We start from the raw sequence: 17,029 nt of genomic DNA, 5'->3' as shown, positions 1-17,029 counted from the left end.
GACTTTTTGTGGACAGATTTTGACTTTTGCACTAATGTTGACATTGTTTGAAGGAGTTTTATGCTGGAGAAAAGTTAACAAGAATGAAGAAAAATCCTGCTTATTTGGTGCACTAAATCAAGAGCGAAAAGCTCTCTTATATCGCTTTCATCAACTCTGAACGTCTCAAAGAATTTTAAAGACAATGAAGCACTTTTAGTGTTTGTATTTAATGTGATGTAGGCTATGCACAATCAATTTGATCTAATTTTGATGTGAGATTTTCAGACAACAGGACAAAACCCATTTTGTATGTTGCTAGTTTTTATAAACAGCAATTTGCTGATAACCATGTAATTTATTTTTCAATATTACTTCCTGAAATTCTGCTTGATCATAGGGAAACTTAACCCACCTTTGAAACAGTGCCACAGAATACAGTATTTGCTGTTACTTTTGGATAGACAGCATTTATTTATTGTCTTGTCCAAAAGATGGCATCCTTGACAGCAGGTGCCATTCTCTCAGTGGTGCACTGAAATATCAATATAGATTTTATGCTTTGTTTAATTTTTTTTCTGAAGGGATAGCATGTTTGTGCCTTTAATCTCCAATTTTCTTCCTTTACTTTTGATATTGGTGTGGCAATTTCACATGCAGTCAAAATCTCTGGATGTAATGCAGAGGACAAAGGAAAGCAATAAGCTGTAGAGTTCTACCTACGTCCAGTATGAGGATCTTAAATAACTTCTTCCCAACTTCTCCCCTTCCCCATCTCCATTTCGCAGCACTACACACTAGAATTAATTTAATAGTTTTTGCAAGATTACAGGTTTTCATTGTTTTGTGCAATGACATCTTTTGGTTAGCCATTGACTAAAAGGCTCTTAATGTTACTAGTATTTTGCAGTTTTTATCTAATACCCAATCAAATTTTCAATTAGAATCATGGAAATATTGCAGATTGTAATTAATGAAAGTTTTGTTTACCACCATGGAATAAGTTAGATTGTGGTTTTACAGTATTCAATGTGCTTTGTGGATTGTATGCTTTCTGAGATTAGGAATTTGAATATATCTAGATGTCTGTTTTAATTAATGTTTCCTTCATTGGTTACAGAGCAAATGCTGATGAGAATGACCACCTCCGAAAGGGTGCAGTGCAAAATGAAGTTTTTCCATCTGTCCTGCTGGAGACTTCTCCAAAGACAAATGCTGTAGGTACTGTTTCCCCTTTAAGTGAAGAAACAACAGTTGTTCAGACACCAAGCAAAGTCTCTACCAAAACGAGACAGCAGCTTGATGTGAAAGTTGAACTTGAAAAAAGGCAAGGAGGAAAACAACTTCTGAATCTGGTTGTTATTGGTAAGAAATAATTGATGTTGTGGTTAAGCATGTACATTCACTGTTCGTGTCTATACAAGCTAGACTATACCTTTATACAGTCAGTACTTTATAAATTAAATGGACCTTTACAGTATTTAGCTTAGGACAGGCTGGAGCCTCTTATTCTTAGAGTCAAAAACAAATTAGAATATCTAAAGTTATAATTTGGTTTATTAAACTTGCACTGCCTCTTTGCAGAGTAATCCAGTCTCTCTTGTTCCGCTGCTCTTTCCTCATAATTATGCACGTTATATTCCATCTGTCAAAATTAAACACTTCAGACTTCTTGTATTAATTTTCTTCTGCCACTTGTTTATTAGCCAGTCCATGTCCAAAATATTTTTATCACTGCTAGGATACTGTTAAAGCATTAATCTATTAACAACAAATGCATTTATTAAAATTGACAGTAATACACAAGTGTACTGTAATTTAGAGCGTATTCCCAGCTGAATGCAAATTGAGTAAACAAATACAGTACTTGGCTACATCATTAAGAATTGAACTTGATATCTCATTGTGGCTCTCCACATACCTCGTCGATCAATGAGATGAAAATACCTGGTGAGCCTGAATTTTAAATCTCTTTCATATCTTCAAGGCAGTGGAAGCCAAAATAAAATTTATGTCAACAAACACAGCTGTCATTCAGACAGTCATTGAGACGGATAACTTCAGTAAACCAAGGTGACAAGCTTTCAAACAGCTAGGTTGAACATACTGTGTAGCTGTTAATCAGGAAGCATCTTGACTGCAATTGACACTATTGCAATTAGCCATTATTAACAAGTGAAACTTCTGTGAGTCATGTCTGCTTATAGATGCATTGCCTCTGGATCTTGATTCCACAATTTCAAGATTTAATATTGTTTAATGTAATTCCCGAAATAATTATTACTCAGGATCCAATACAGCACAAAAAAAAATTACAAGATAAAAAAACTCAATAATAAAAAGAAACACATTAAATACAAATTTGTCATAGCTGTAAGGTGTTCATTCCAGGTCCTCCTATTTCTCCTTTATTTATTGACAGTGAAAAGTAAACAGCAATAGTTACTTCTAAAAAAAAAGAATGTTAGAATTTTCAAATAAATACATTACCATGGAAAAATCATTAAAAATGAGATTTTCTGCAGCTGAAATGTTCATTATATATATTGTTTTGTCATTTTTACAGATATTTGTAGAAAGTTGCATTTGTTATTACTTAAATAGTAGTTTGCATTGCTAGTAATGGAAACTCTGATTCAAATGAAACTTATGGTTTCAGGTACTATTTTTGTATCTCTTCCTTTCACATATTACATTTAAGAAAAATATCCCTGTGTACAACACATCACATTGTTTGTAGTGGTTGTGTTTCTAGTAATTATATATTGCTCACTCATTTTATCTTTTATTGAAGCAGAGATTTGCATTTACTAATTTTGAAGGGAACTTCAAGGATAATCTTTTAATGCAATCAAATTTGATACTGAACTGATTTGTTTAGCCCAGTCTACTCAACAGTAGGATAGATAGGATTCTGTAGGACTCAGTTCTTCATATTTTACTGAGAGAAATGAAGCCAAGCTAGTCTTCTACAAAAATCAGTAAGTCAGTGATCTCCATCTCTGCAATACTGTACAGAGCAAAATTAAGAATTATGTTCCAAGTGGTGTAGACAATAAAAAGTATGTTTGATCCCAGATTTATGATACATTAACAGGTCTAAGCTGGTATGAATGAGGACATAACAATTGGTACATGACTAGATTAGGAGGTCAAAAATGGATGCCCTTTCATGGATGAATATTACCTCCTAAATTTGACACCTACAAGTTGCTCCCTCTTTCATTTTCATTTAGCTGACAAAATGTGAATACAGTAAGTTACTTTCAGTAGTATTAAACATTTAATTTATTGAAAAAATGTATCTATTAATTCAATTGTAATTGTTTTATGACAGGCCATGTAGATGCTGGTAAAAGTACTTTAATGGGCCATGTACTCTTTCTTCTGGGCAATGTAAACAAACGTGTCATGCACAAATACGAACAAGAATCAAAAAAAGCAGGAAAAGCCTCATTTGCCTTCGCTTGGGTTCTGGACGAAACAGGTGAAGAAAGGGAAAGGTAAATAATTTTTCACATATGTATGTATCTATGGGTGTGAAAATCTGTATTCCGTTTGCAAACTGCTGTCTGTAACTATGCCAACCATTGTGCACATAGTGGAAAAACTAAGCATCATAGAGTCATAAAGCACTCCAACACTGAAACAGGGCCTTCAGTCTGATTTAGTGCATGCCAAACTGTTAATTTTGTTTAGTCCCATCAGCCTGCGCCTGGACCATAGCCCTGCATACCCCTCCCATCTATGTGCCTATCCAAATGTCTCTAAATGTTGCATTCGAACCTGCATTCACCATTTCCACTGCAGTTCATTTCACATTCGCTCCACTCTCTGACTGAAGAAGCTCCCCCTCAGATTCCCCTTAAATATTTCACCTTTCATCTTTAATCTGTGACCTCTAGTTCTCGTCTCATCCTACTTCGGTGGAAAAAGGCTGCTTGCATTTACACTGTCTATATCCCTCATAATTTTTTTATACCTCTATCAAATCTCCCATAATTCTCCATAATCCAGGGAATAAATCCTTAGCGTATTCAACCTTTCTCTATAACTCAGGCCCTCAAGTTGCAGCAACATCCTTGTAATATTTCTCTGTACTCTTTCATCCATATTTCCATCTTTCATGTAGGTATGTGACCAAAACTGCGCACAATACTCCAGCTTAGGCCTTGCAGACATCTCATACAACTTTAACATATCATCCCACTCCTATACTCAGTACTTTGATTCATGAAGGCCAGTTTGTCAAAATCTCACTTTCTGACCCTATCTCCCCGTGACGCCACATACAAGGAATTGTGAATCTGTATTTGCAGATCGCTTTGTTCTACACACTCCTCAGTGTGCTACCATTTACTGCTCATGTCCTATCCTAGCTTGTTCTGCCAAAGTTCTGTACCTTACACTTGTCTGCATTAAATTCCATCTGCCATTTTTCCAGCTGATCTAGATCCCACTGCAAGTTTTGATAGCCTTCCTCTCTGTCCACTATGCCCCCAGTCTTGGTATCATCCACAAATTTGTTGAACCAGTTCACCACATTATCATCTAAAACAGTAATATAGATGACAAACAACAATGAACCCAGGGCCAATCTGTCTTTAATTTAACAGAGCGGACATTAACGTTGTCCTTCCAATGATCCGCCATCTCCAACGGGATCCCACCACCAAGCACATCTTTGCCTCCCCCCTACTTTCTGCTTTCCCAAGGGAGAGAATTTGTAGAGTGCCTATGAGATGGCATTTTAGAGCAGGTAATGTTTGAACCCACAAGGGTTAAGGCGTTCTGGATTGAGTGTTATGTAATGACCCAGACTTAGTTAGAGAACTTAAAGCCTAAGGAACTCTTAGGAGACAGTGATCACAATATGATAGGGTTCACCGTGCAGTGTGAGTGGAAGTCAGCTGTAGCAGTATTACAGTAGAGTAAAGGGAATTACAGAGGAGCTGGACAAATTAATTGGAAGGGGACACTATCCAGGAAGATGACAGAACAGCAATGGCTGTAGTTTATGGGGACTATTCAGAAGGCGTAGGTTATAAACACCCTAAGGTATGGCCTGTACAAAAGTGACGGGTTGCACCTGAACCCGTTGGGGACCAATATGCTTGTGGGCAGGTTTGTTAGAGCTGTTGGGGAAGGTTTAAACTAATTTGGCAGGGGCGTGGATATCAGAGTGAAGGGACTCAGGGTAGGATGGATGGGAAATAAGCAAAAGTCAGACTGTCAGGAAGGACAAGCAGATGATACGACATAACTGCAGCCAGCACTATGAGTATCAATAGACAATAGGTGCAGGAGTAGGCCATTTGGCCCTTTGAGCCAGCACCGCCATTCACTGTGATCATGGCTGATCATCCACAATCAGTACCCTGGTCCTGCCTTCTCCCCATATCCCTTGACTCCACTTTCTTTAAAAGCTCTATCTAACTCTTTCTTGAAAGAATCCAGAGAATTTACCTCCACTGCTTTCTGAGACAGAGCATTCCACAGATCCACAACCCTCTGTGTTAACAAGTTTTTGCTCAACTCCGTTCTAAATGGTCTACCCCTTATTCTTAAACTGTGGCCTCTGGTTCTGGACTCCCCAACATCGGGAACATGTTTCCTGCCTCTAGCGTGTCCAATCCCTTAATAATCTTATATGTTTCAATCAGATCCTCTCTCATTCTTCTAAATTCCAGTGTATACAAGCCCAGTCGGTCCAATCTTTCAACATTTGACATTCCCGCCATCCCTAGAATTAACCCAGTGAACCTGCGCTGCGATCCCTCCATAGCAAGAATGTCCTTCCTCAAATTTGGAGACCAAAACTGCACACAGTACTCCAGGTGGGGTCTCACCAGGGCCTTGTATAGCTGCAGAAGGACCTCTTTGCTCCTATACTCAACTCCCCTTGTTATGAAGGCCAACATGCCATTAGCTTTCTTCACTACCTGCTGTACCTGTGTGCTTACTTTCGGTGACTGATGAACAAGGATACCCAGATCTCATTGTACTTCCCCTTTTCCTAACTTGACACCATTCAGATAGTAATCTGCCTTCCTGTTATTGCCACCAAAGTGGATAACCTCACATTTATCCACATTAAACTGCATCTGCCTGCTTACCCAACCTGTCCAAGTATCAGTGTATGAGGGATACAGAATCAAAAAGTGTAGCAAATACAGTACTCAAAATGTAATATCTCAATGCATGGAGTATAAGAAATAAGGTAGATGATCGTGTTGCACTATTACATATTGTAAAGTATGATGTTGTGGCCATCACTGAATCATGGCTGAAGGATGCTTGTAATTGGGAGCTGAATGTCCAACATTACGACTTGTATTGGAGGGATAGGAAGGTAGGCAGAGGGGGCAGCGTGGCTCTACTGGTCAAAAAAAATGGCATCTAATCAATAGAAAGATGTGACATAGGATCAGATGATGTTGAATCCTTGTGGGATTGAGTTAAGAAACTGCAAGGAATAAAAGGTCCTTGATGGCAGTTTATATACAGGCCTCCCCGCAGTAGCTAGGATGTGGACCACAGATTAGAATGGGAAATAGAAAAGGCATGTCCAAAGGGCATTGTTATGATAGTCACGGGAGGTTTTAGCATGCAGGTTGATTGGAAAAATCAGGTTGGTAAAGGATCCTGAGAGAGAGTTTGTTAAATGCTTATGAGAAAGCTTTTTAGAGCAGTTTGTTGTTGAGCCTACTAGGGGATCAGTTGGGTGTTATGTAATGAACCAGAGGCAATTGGGGACCTTTAAGGTAAAAGAACCCTTAGGAGGCAGTGATCACAATACGATTGAGTTCAACTTGAAATTTGATAGGGAAAAAGTAAAGTCTGACGTAGCAGTATTTCAGTCGATTAAAGGAAATTACAGTGGTAAGGGAGAGGTGTTGGCCAAAGTAAATTGGAAGGAGATACCGGCAGGGATGATAGAGTAGCAGTGGCGCGGGTTTCTGGGAAAAAATGAGGAAATTGCAGGGTAGATGTATTCCAAAAACAAAAATACTCAAATGGCAAATCATTGCAACTGTTGCTAACAAGGGAAGTCAAAGCTAATGTAAAAGTAAGAGAGGGCATACAACAAAGCAAAAATTAGCAGGAAGATAGAGATTGGGAAGCTTTTAAAACCCTACTGAGAGCAACTAAAAGAATCATTAGGAGGGAAAAGCTGAAATACAAAAGCAACCTAACAAACAGCATCAGAGTAGATAGTAAAAGCTTTATCACATATGTAAAATAAAAGAGAGATGAGAGTGGATATAGGACCGCTAGAAAATTAGGCTGGAGAAATAATAATGGGGGACAAGGAGATGGCAGATGAACTAAATGAGTATTTTGCATCACTCTTCATTGTAGAAGACACTAGCAGTGTGCCAGATGTTGAAGGGTGTGAGGGAAGAGAAGTGAGTGCAGTTACTATTATAAGGGCGAAGGTGCTCAAAAAGCTGAAGGCTCTAAGGGTACATAAGTCACCCAGACCAGATGAACTGTGTACTAGGGTTCTGAAAGAGGTAATGGTAGAGATTATGGAGGCATTAGTAATGATCTTGCCGAAAAATCATTGGACTCTGGCATGGTACCAGGGGACTGGAAAATTGCAAATGTCATTTCACTCCTTAAGAATAGAGGAAGGCAGCAGAAAGGAAATTATAGACCAGTTAGCCTGACCTCAGTGGTTGGGAAGATGTTGGAGTCAGTTGTTAAGGATGAGTTTATAGAGTATTTGGTGACATAGGACAAGATGGGACAAAGTCAGCATGGTTTCCTTAAGGAAAAATCTTGCCTGATGAACCTGTCGGAATTCTTTGAGGAGATTACAAGTAGGATCGATAAAGGGGGATGCAGTGGATGTTGTATATTTGGACTTTCAGAAGGCCTTTGACAAGATGCCACATATGAGGCTACTTACCAGATTTAGAGCCCATGGTATGACAAGGAAGTTACAGGCATGGCTAGAGCATTGACTGATTGTAGGAGGCAGCAAGTGGAAATAAAAAGATCCTTCTCTGGTTGGCTGCCAGTGACTAGTGGTGTTCCGCAGGGGTCGGTGTTGGGACCACTTCTTTTTATGCTCTATATCAATGATATAGATGATGAAATAGATGGCTTTGTTGCCAAGATTGCAGATGATATGAAGATTGGGTGAAGGGCAGATAGTGTTGAGGAAGCAGGCTGCAGAAGAACTTGGATGGACTAGGAGAATGGGAAGGAAAGTGGCAAATGAAATGCAATGTTGGAAAATGCATGGCCATGCAGTTTGATAGGAGAAATCAATGTGCAGAGTATTTTCTAAATGGGAAAAAAAAAATCCAAAAATCTATGATACAAAGGGACATTGGAGTCCTTGTGCCGAACACCTTAAAGATAAGTTGCAGGTTGAGTGGTTGGTGAGGAAGGCAAATGCAATGTTAGCATTCATTTCAAGAGGTCTGGAATAGAAGAGCAGGATGTGATGCTGAGGCTTTATAAGACACTGATGAGGCCTTACTTTGAGTATTGTGAATAGTTTGGGGCTCCTCATCTAAGAAAAGTTGTGCTGGCATTGGAGAGGCTTCAGAGGAGGTTCTCAAAGATTTTTCCAGGAATGAAAGGGTTATCATACGAGGAACGTCTGATGGCTTTGGGTCTGTACTCACTGGAATTGTGAAGCATAAGGCGGAGATCACATTGACAGAGCTTAGACAGAGTAGATGTGGAAAGTTCAAAAAACTGGGTAATGAAAGAGATCTAGAAGATTATAAGGCCAGCATGAAAGAGCTTAAGAATGAAATTAGGAGAGCCAGAAGGGACCATGAGAAGGCCTTGCAGGACAGGATTAAGGAAAACCCCAAGGCATTCTACAAGTATGTGAAGAGCAAGAGGATTAGACGTGAGAGAATAAGACCAATTAAGTGTGACAATGGAAAAGTGTGTATAGAACCGGAGGAGATAGCAGAGGTACTTAATGAATACTTTGCTTCAGTATTCACTACGGGAAAGGATCTTGGCGATTGTAGGGATGACTTACAGCGGACTGGAAAGCTTGAGCATGTAGATATTAAGGAAGAGGATGTGCTGGAGCTTTTAGAAAGTATCAAGTTGGATAAGTCACCGGGACTGGACGGGATGTACTGCAGGCTACTGTGGGAAGTGAGGAAGGAGATTGCTGAGCCTCTGGCGATGATCTTTGCATCATCAATGAGGACGGGAGAGGTTCTGGAGGATTGGAGGGTTGCGGGTGTTGTTCCATTATTCAAGAAAGGGAGTAGGGATAGGCCAGGAAATTAGAGAGCAGTGAGTCTTACTTCAGTGGTTGGTAAGTTGATGGAGAAGATCCTGAGAGACAGAATTTGTGAACATTTGGAGAGGCATAATATGATTAGGAATAGTCAGCATGGCTTTGTCAAAGGCAGGTCATGCCTTACAAGCCTGATTTAATTTTTTGAGGATGTTTCTAAACACATTGATGAAGGTAGGGCCATGGATGTAGTGTATATGGATTTCAGCAAGGCATTTAATAAAGTACCCCATGCAAGGCTTATTGAGAAAGTTAGGAGGCATGGGATCCAAGGGGACATTGCTTTGTGGATCCAGAACTGGCTTGCCCACAGAAGGCAAAGAGTGGTTGTAGACGGGTCATATTCTGCATGGAGGTTGGTGACCAGTGGTGTGCCTCAGGGATCTGTTCTGGGACCCTTACTCTTCGTGATTTTTATAAATGACATGGATGACAAAGTGGAAGGATGGGTTAGTAAATTTGCTGATGACACAAAGGTTGCGGGTGTTGTGGATAGTGTGGAGGGCTGTCAGAGGTTACAGCGGGACATTGATAGGATGCAAAACTGGGCTGAGAAGTGACAGATGGAATTCAGCCCAGATAAGTGTGAGGTGGTTCATATTGGTAGGTCAAATATGATGGCAGAACATAGCATTAATGGTAAGACTCTTGGCAGTGTGGGCGATCAGAGGGATCTTGGAGTCGGAATCCATAGGACACTCAAAGCAGCCATGCAGGTTGACTCTGTGGTTAAGAAGGCATACAGTGCATTGGCCTTCATCAACTGTGGGATTGAGTTTAGAAGCAGAGAGGTAATGTCGCAGCTATATGGGACTCTGGTCAGACCCCACTTGGAGTACTGTGCTCAGTTCTGGTTGCCTCACTACAAGAAGGACATGGAAATCATAGAAAGGGTGCAGAGGAGATTTACAAAGATACTGCCTGGATTGGGGAGCATTCCTTATGAAAACAGGTTGAGTGAACTTGGCCTTTTCTCCTGGGAACGACGGAGGATGAGAGGTGGACTTGATAGAGGTGTGCAAGATAATGAGAGGCATTGATCGTGTGGATAGTCAGAGGCTTTTTCCCAGAGCTGAAATGGTTAGCGTGAGAGGGCATAGTTTTGAGGTGCTTGGAAGTAGGTATAGAGGAGAGGTCAGGTAAGTTTTTTATGCAGAAAGTGGTGAGCGCGTGGAATGGGTTGCCGGCACCAGTGGTAGAGATGGAAATGATTGGTCTTTTAAGAGACTCCTGGATAGGTACGTGTGTGGGCACATGGCCAAGTGGTTAAGGCATTGGACCAGCGACCTGAAGATCGTGAGTTCGAGCCCCTGCTGAGGGAACATGGCAAGGCACTTAATCACACATTGCTCTGCGACGACGCTGGTGCCAAGCTGTATGGGTCCTAATGCCCTTCCCTTGGACAACATTGGTGTCGTGGAGAGGGGAGACTTGCAGTATGGGCAGCTGCTTGTCTTCCATACAACCTTGCCCAGGCCTGCGCCCTGGAGAGTGAAGACTTTCCAGGCGCAGATCCATGGTCTCGCAAGACTAACGGATGCCTTTACTGTTTACTGGATAGGTACATGGAGCTTAGAAAAATAGAGTGCTATGGGTAAGGCTAGGTAGTTCTCAGGAAAGGACATGTTCAGCACCGCTTTGTGGGCTGAAGGGCCTGTATTGTGCTGTAGGTTTCTATGTTTTCCTGTTTCTATATCTACAAATAATTAAGATTGTGCGAGAATGGAGTTCCTTCCCCTGTAGACATTTGTGCCATAACACTAGATAAAACTGGTATTTTAAATGATGCATTATTGAGCCTTTCAAGATTGTTTAAAAATGGACTTTTCCGATGCTTTTTAAAAAATCTTTTTTATTGAGTTTCAAATTGATAAACATAACAATGTTAATGATACAATGAGATTGGAATTACATCAATAACGATTAATGTATACAGACACAGACTCTGAGTAACATATTTAATTTAAACCTCCCAATCTCTTAATAACTGAACGTGAAAAAGATTCAAAAAAAAAGTTTTTATCCCCTACACTAAAAAAAGCAAAATCAAACAAAACAGAAACTGGGCTGCAATATTTCATCGGTTAAAATCATTATTTGTCATTAACTCCGCTCTATACACAACAAAAAGTTATTAACAAGGATCCGGAAAAGGTCAACTTACATCATATGAAAATGTTGACTAAATGGCAGCCAAGTTTCTTCAAATTTAACCACAGGATCAGTGGTACCACTCCTAATTTTTTTCCAAATTTAAGCATGTTATAGTTTAGGAAAACCATTGAAATGTAGGGGGATTAGAATCTTTCCATTTAAGTAAAATGGATCTTCTGGCTATTGACGTAACAAATGCAATCAAACAACAAGCTGAAGGGGATAAATGAATAAAGTCTATCATTGGTCATCCAAAAAATTGCAGTAATAGGATGAGGTTGTAAATCGATACGTAAAACTACTGCAATAATATCAAAAATGTCTTTCCAATATTTTTCAAAAAGAGGGCAAGACCAGAACATATGCATCAAGGAAGCCACCTCAGAATTACATCTGTCACAGACAGGATTTATATGACCATAAAAATGAGCTAACTTATCCTTAAACATATGGGCCCTATGAACCACCTTAAGTTGTATCAAAGCGTGTCTGGCACACATTGAAGAAGTGTGAACTAGTTGGAGAATTTTCTCTATGGGTAAAGATACCTGAAGTTCTCTTTCCCATTCATTCTTAATTTTATCAGACATACCTAAATGTATTTTCGTAATTAAATCATAAACAATTGCTATTAAACTCTTCTGGTAGGGGTTTAAACCTAAAAAAAATTCAGTAATTTCAATTTGATATCAGAAAAGTAGGTAAAATAACCTTCAAAAAGTTTCTAATCTGTAAATATCTGAAAAAAATGTGATCTAGGCAAATTATATTTATTGGTCAACTGTTCAAAGGACATGAGACAATTATCCAGAAATACGTTTGTAAATCACGAAAACATATTATTCCCTTTGTTTTCCATAAAAGAAAAGTTTGACCAGTCTGGATGGTTGGAAGAAAAAATTGGATATAATAGGACTTGATAGGATAAATTTATTCAATCCAAAAAATTTACGAAATTGAAACCATATTTGTATTGTATGTTTAATTATTGGATTAATTGTTTGTTTATTCACTTTAGTAAGTGCAAAGGGAAGCGAAGCCCCTAAAATAGAAGCCAATGAGAACCCCTGTACAGACTCACACTCGCGGTTCACCCATCATGGACATTGAATTTCATCCAAATCTTGCATCCAGAGCGTTAGGTATCGAATATTAATTGCTCAATAATAGAATCTAAAGCTCAGCAATGCCAAACTGCCATCCTTTTTTGATTTCTGTAAATATTTCTTACTTAATCTAGGATTTTTATTCTGCCATATTTATGAAGAAATTTTAGAATAATATCAAAAAAGGATTTAGAGATGAAGATTGATACCACCTGAAATAGATACAGAAATTTAGGTAAAATAATCATCTTAATAGCATTGATTTGACCAATCAATGATAGGGACAATGGAGACCATTTAATAAGTAGTTGCTTAACAGGCTCAATTAAGGATAAAAAGTTAACTTTAAATAGATCCTTATGCTTAGTAATTTTAACACCCAAATAAGTAAAATAATCAGTAACCAGTCTAAATGGTGATTATCTATAGATTGGAACTTGCATATTTAATGGAAAAGCTCACTCTTATTAAGATTCAATTTATAACCAGGAAAACTACTGAACTGAATAAGTAATAATATTACTGCAGGAATGGATTTCTCTGGATTAGGGATATATAGTAACAGGTTATCTGCATATAATGATACTTTATGCGTCTCATTGCCACGAATAATGGCAAATTTATTGGGTGAATCACGAAGAGCGATTGCCAAGGGTTCCAAGGCAATATCATATAGTAAAGGGCTTAAAGGACGGCCCTGGCTAGTGCCTCTAAAAAGCCTAAAAAAGGGGATCTCTGATTATTAATAAGTACAGAAGCCAAAGGTATATGATATATCATTTTAATCCAAGATATGAATTTTGGGCTAAAATTAAATTTCTCAAGTATTTTAAATAAATATTCCCATTCAACTCTATCAAACGCCTTCTCGGTGTCAAGTGAGATAACACATTCTGGTGTTTTAGATGAAGTATATACAATGTTCAACCTCCTAACACTCAAATACGAATAACAATTTTTATTTCTGATGCTTTTAGAGGTGTAACAATGGATGTAGGAGTGACAAAGTTTGAAACTAAGACAAAAGTGATCACATTAATGGATGCACCAGGTCACAAAGATTTCATTCCAAATATGATTACAGGTGCTGCACAGGTAAGCGAAAATATCTTTGCGGTTACAGTTCTGGCAGCTACCATTCTTTGAATTTATATTTAAACTTAAGCAGATTTTTGAAAAGTTGAAATGAGGTCAATAATTCAAAACGTCAGCCTGATTTTTTATAAGCAATATTTGAAATATGAGAATTTTATAAGATGTTTGATTCCAGCTACAACTTGAATGGAGTTTATTCCATTTTTCATCTAATAATTTCCCATGCTAAGGTTTTGTTTGTCAAATTTAATTCAACAAGTTTTTGTCTTGTGCTGCAAGGCAGTGTTTGGATCTTTGATGAAAAGTGCACATGTTTTCTCCTAAAATCGCCCATCTCATTTCTTCTCTTTCTTTGATACTCGGATTGATACAGTATAATTATATTTCAGTTTAGTTTTAGCTGTATTTGTGCTTTTCACAGCTTTAATTACCGACTCCAATTTCTGTTGTTTCCTCAAGCTGTGCCTGAAATACTGCCAGTATTCATCTGAGGTGTACTCTTCACATTAAATTTGTTAAGCAGTATGTAAGAACTACAATTTTATATACATCACTGAACATATAGTAAATAAACTTCATTTTTGGAATGTCAAGTGTGAGGAGATGCAGATATGATAGTGACATTTAATAGGCATTTAGACAGGTGTGTGAGTGAGCATGTTTGGAATGGAAGATATGCAGATCAATGGGATTAGTTTAATAGCACAGGCATCATGTGCTAAAGAGTCTGTTCCTGTGCTGCACTGTTCTATTAAGCAATTTCCTGCTGCCAGCTCTAAATAATTTGAATTTACATTTCTGTTGTATGATTCAATGAAAAAGAATATCTGATGCTAACTGCTTTCATCCCTTACGATGCCAGCTGGTGGTGTAGTGGCATCAGCACCGGACTTCGAGGCAAATGGTCCCATGTTCAAATCCAGCCAGCTCCTTTGACACTATCCATCCAGTGGACCAGTGGAGAGTGTTGAGTGTCGAGCTAGCAACTTGACCTCGAAAACAACAAATGCTAAGGAAACAGCAAAAAATGCAGCCTGATGCGCCACAAGGTCGAAAGAAACAATGATCCCTTACAATATTTTTTATTTTGCTTCCATTCCTTTTTCAAAGGCTATCTTATAATGTTATATCAATATGGAAAGCTACAGTTCTGTGAAAACATCTTGGGCACATTTCTATAGTGGGGTACCTGAGCATAGTACTGTATTTGTCAACATGGAGAGTGAGTGTGTAAATCTGGCGGGAGCAAAGGATGTTGGGAATGGCGAGGGTGGATTGGCTGGGAGAGGTGTGGGACTAATTGCAGAGAAGGAGTGCCAGGGACATGGCGTGGCACAATGCAGACACACCCAGCCCTGAGATACCAAGCAAGGTCATTCACTACCAAACAATTGGTTTAATGATCATTACAGAATGTCTCTCTCATGCTTCCTGCTTCCTTCTCCCTCCCTTCCCTTTTTCCCAACTGTGATTCACCTCTCCCTTCCTCCTTTCCCCAACCGTGATTCCCCTCTCCCTTCCTCCTTTCCACTCTGTCGAACTGGTGACTCATATCAGAACCAAGTTTATTATGACTCACATATGTCATAAACAAATTTTATGACTACAGTACTGTGCAAAATTCTCACTAACAGTCACTGGATTCTGAGGCGATAAACCCACCTTTCTCTGGCTACATACATCTAAGGTGTATACAAGTTTGGTCCTGCCAAATCCATGAGGTCTCCCTCCCAAACCCTGGTATGTGTGAAAGCTGTGCGATTTACTGCCGTGGGCAAGAAATAACAGGTCGTACACTGCATGCAATTAAAAAGAAGTATGTTTATGAATGGTAATTTAAGCAAGCAGTTATTAAATGAAAGAAAGAAAAAAACAAAAAAGCCCCATTATTCTTAAACAGTCAAATGTACACTTAAGTTGAAGCTTATCTTGAACTTGTCTGTCATTTGTGCGCTGGACCCTTGGTCTGCATGAAAGCACACACCACCTTCTGTACACTGCTCAAAATCCATCTGGAACAAATGGGGCTCCCACGGGTATATTGGTTCTTCCTTCTTGAAGCCATTCATCTGCACAAAGCACCTTGTGCAACAGGAATGGCATCCTCAGCCACCTTTTCTGCTGTCTTCTTCCAACTCCCGCAAACAAAGATCTTCAACCCAGCATTTTCCAGAACCTCTCCCAATTCCACTCTCCTGATTGGTTGATAGCACATTCCTTATCTTAACTCAAACCCAAACATGCTAAAAGCAGAACAGACTGCTCTTTCAGAACTGCTAAAATGAAATACCTACAACATAGCAGTAAAAATCTTAACCATTATATTCCTTTGCTCTTCTTAAGACTCGCTTCCTTTGTGTAAGATGATACAAGCTGACAATGATACCCTTGGTTTCTTTAGCTAGAGCAACACTAAATCTAAACTGGCCATTATTTTCTATGCCTTTTGTAATAACTAATTAACTGCAAAATTGAAACCATATTTAAAGGCAATAAATCAATGTAACAAAATTAAAAGTCAAGTTGTTTTTTAGTAAAATGCTGTTATTATGTTATATTATTAAAACTTGGAAATGAAATTATCTTGTGAATTTTGCAGAGTTTTGAAGTTTCTGTTTGCTTCCTATTTCCAGGCTGATGTTGCAATCCTAGTTGTAGATGCAAGTCGTGGAGAATTTGAGGCTGGATTTGAGGCTGGTGGGCAGACAAGAGAACATGCATTGCTTGTGCGCTCTCTTGGTGTAACACAGTTGGCTGTTGCTGTTAACAAGATGGATCAGGTAAACCTAATGAGTCGATGTCTAGCACATTATCTCAGATTGGTTTATACCACAGTTTCCTGTACCTCATGAGAAAATGGTTACATGCCCAACTGTGACAATTTTTGGTTGATTTTGCAGGTGAAATGGCAACCTGAAAGATTTAAAGAGATTTCTATCAAACTTGGGCACTTCTTGAAGCAAGCAGGTTTCAAAGTAAGCAATGAGATTGCTGTATTCAATTTATCTGTCGTACTACAACTTAGTTTGCTAGATATAGCACTAAACAAGTTGGTAATATATTGCAAAATTTCTCCTGTTTGAATTATGCCTGAAAAGTAATAAAAAATTCAGCATTAAAGTGAAAATGGAAGGATTACACAATTAGAAAAAATCCAATTGTAGTTCAGAAAACATTTTATTTTTTCAAACATAAATGGGTGGGAAGGGAGACTGCTTACTGTATACTGGGAGAGAATCAGTAAAGTAACACACAACATGCTGGAGGAACTCAGCAGGCCAGGCAGCATCAAAGGAAAAGAGTAAACAGTTGATGTTTTGGGCCAAGACCCTTCACCAGAACTGGAAAGGAAGGAGGAAGAAGTCAGAATAAGGAAGTGGGGGGAGGGGAGGAAGAAGTACAAGAGGGCAGG

The 17,029-nt window shown here is 38.8% G+C and overlaps 1 protein-coding gene across 1 annotated transcript in view; it reads left to right on the top strand.

The window, feature by feature from the left end:
• Positions 1-17,029, top strand: part of hbs1l (HBS1-like translational GTPase) — a 181,637-nt gene that overhangs the window by 125,327 nt on the left and 39,281 nt on the right. Inside the window, exons 6-10 of the mRNA XM_063040428.1 lie at positions 1,100-1,344; positions 3,317-3,482; positions 13,500-13,617; positions 16,251-16,397; positions 16,518-16,592. Coding sequence (XP_062896498.1) covers positions 1,100-1,344; positions 3,317-3,482; positions 13,500-13,617; positions 16,251-16,397; positions 16,518-16,592 — 751 coding nt within the window. The remainder of the gene's footprint in view (positions 1-1,099; positions 1,345-3,316; positions 3,483-13,499; positions 13,618-16,250; positions 16,398-16,517; positions 16,593-17,029) is intronic.

Source organism: Mobula hypostoma, chromosome 2 (genome assembly GCF_963921235.1).
Source record: "Mobula hypostoma chromosome 2, sMobHyp1.1, whole genome shotgun sequence".
NCBI lineage: Eukaryota > Metazoa > Chordata > Chondrichthyes > Myliobatiformes > Myliobatidae > Mobula > Mobula hypostoma.
This window is presented reverse-complemented; position numbering and strand designations above follow the sequence as displayed.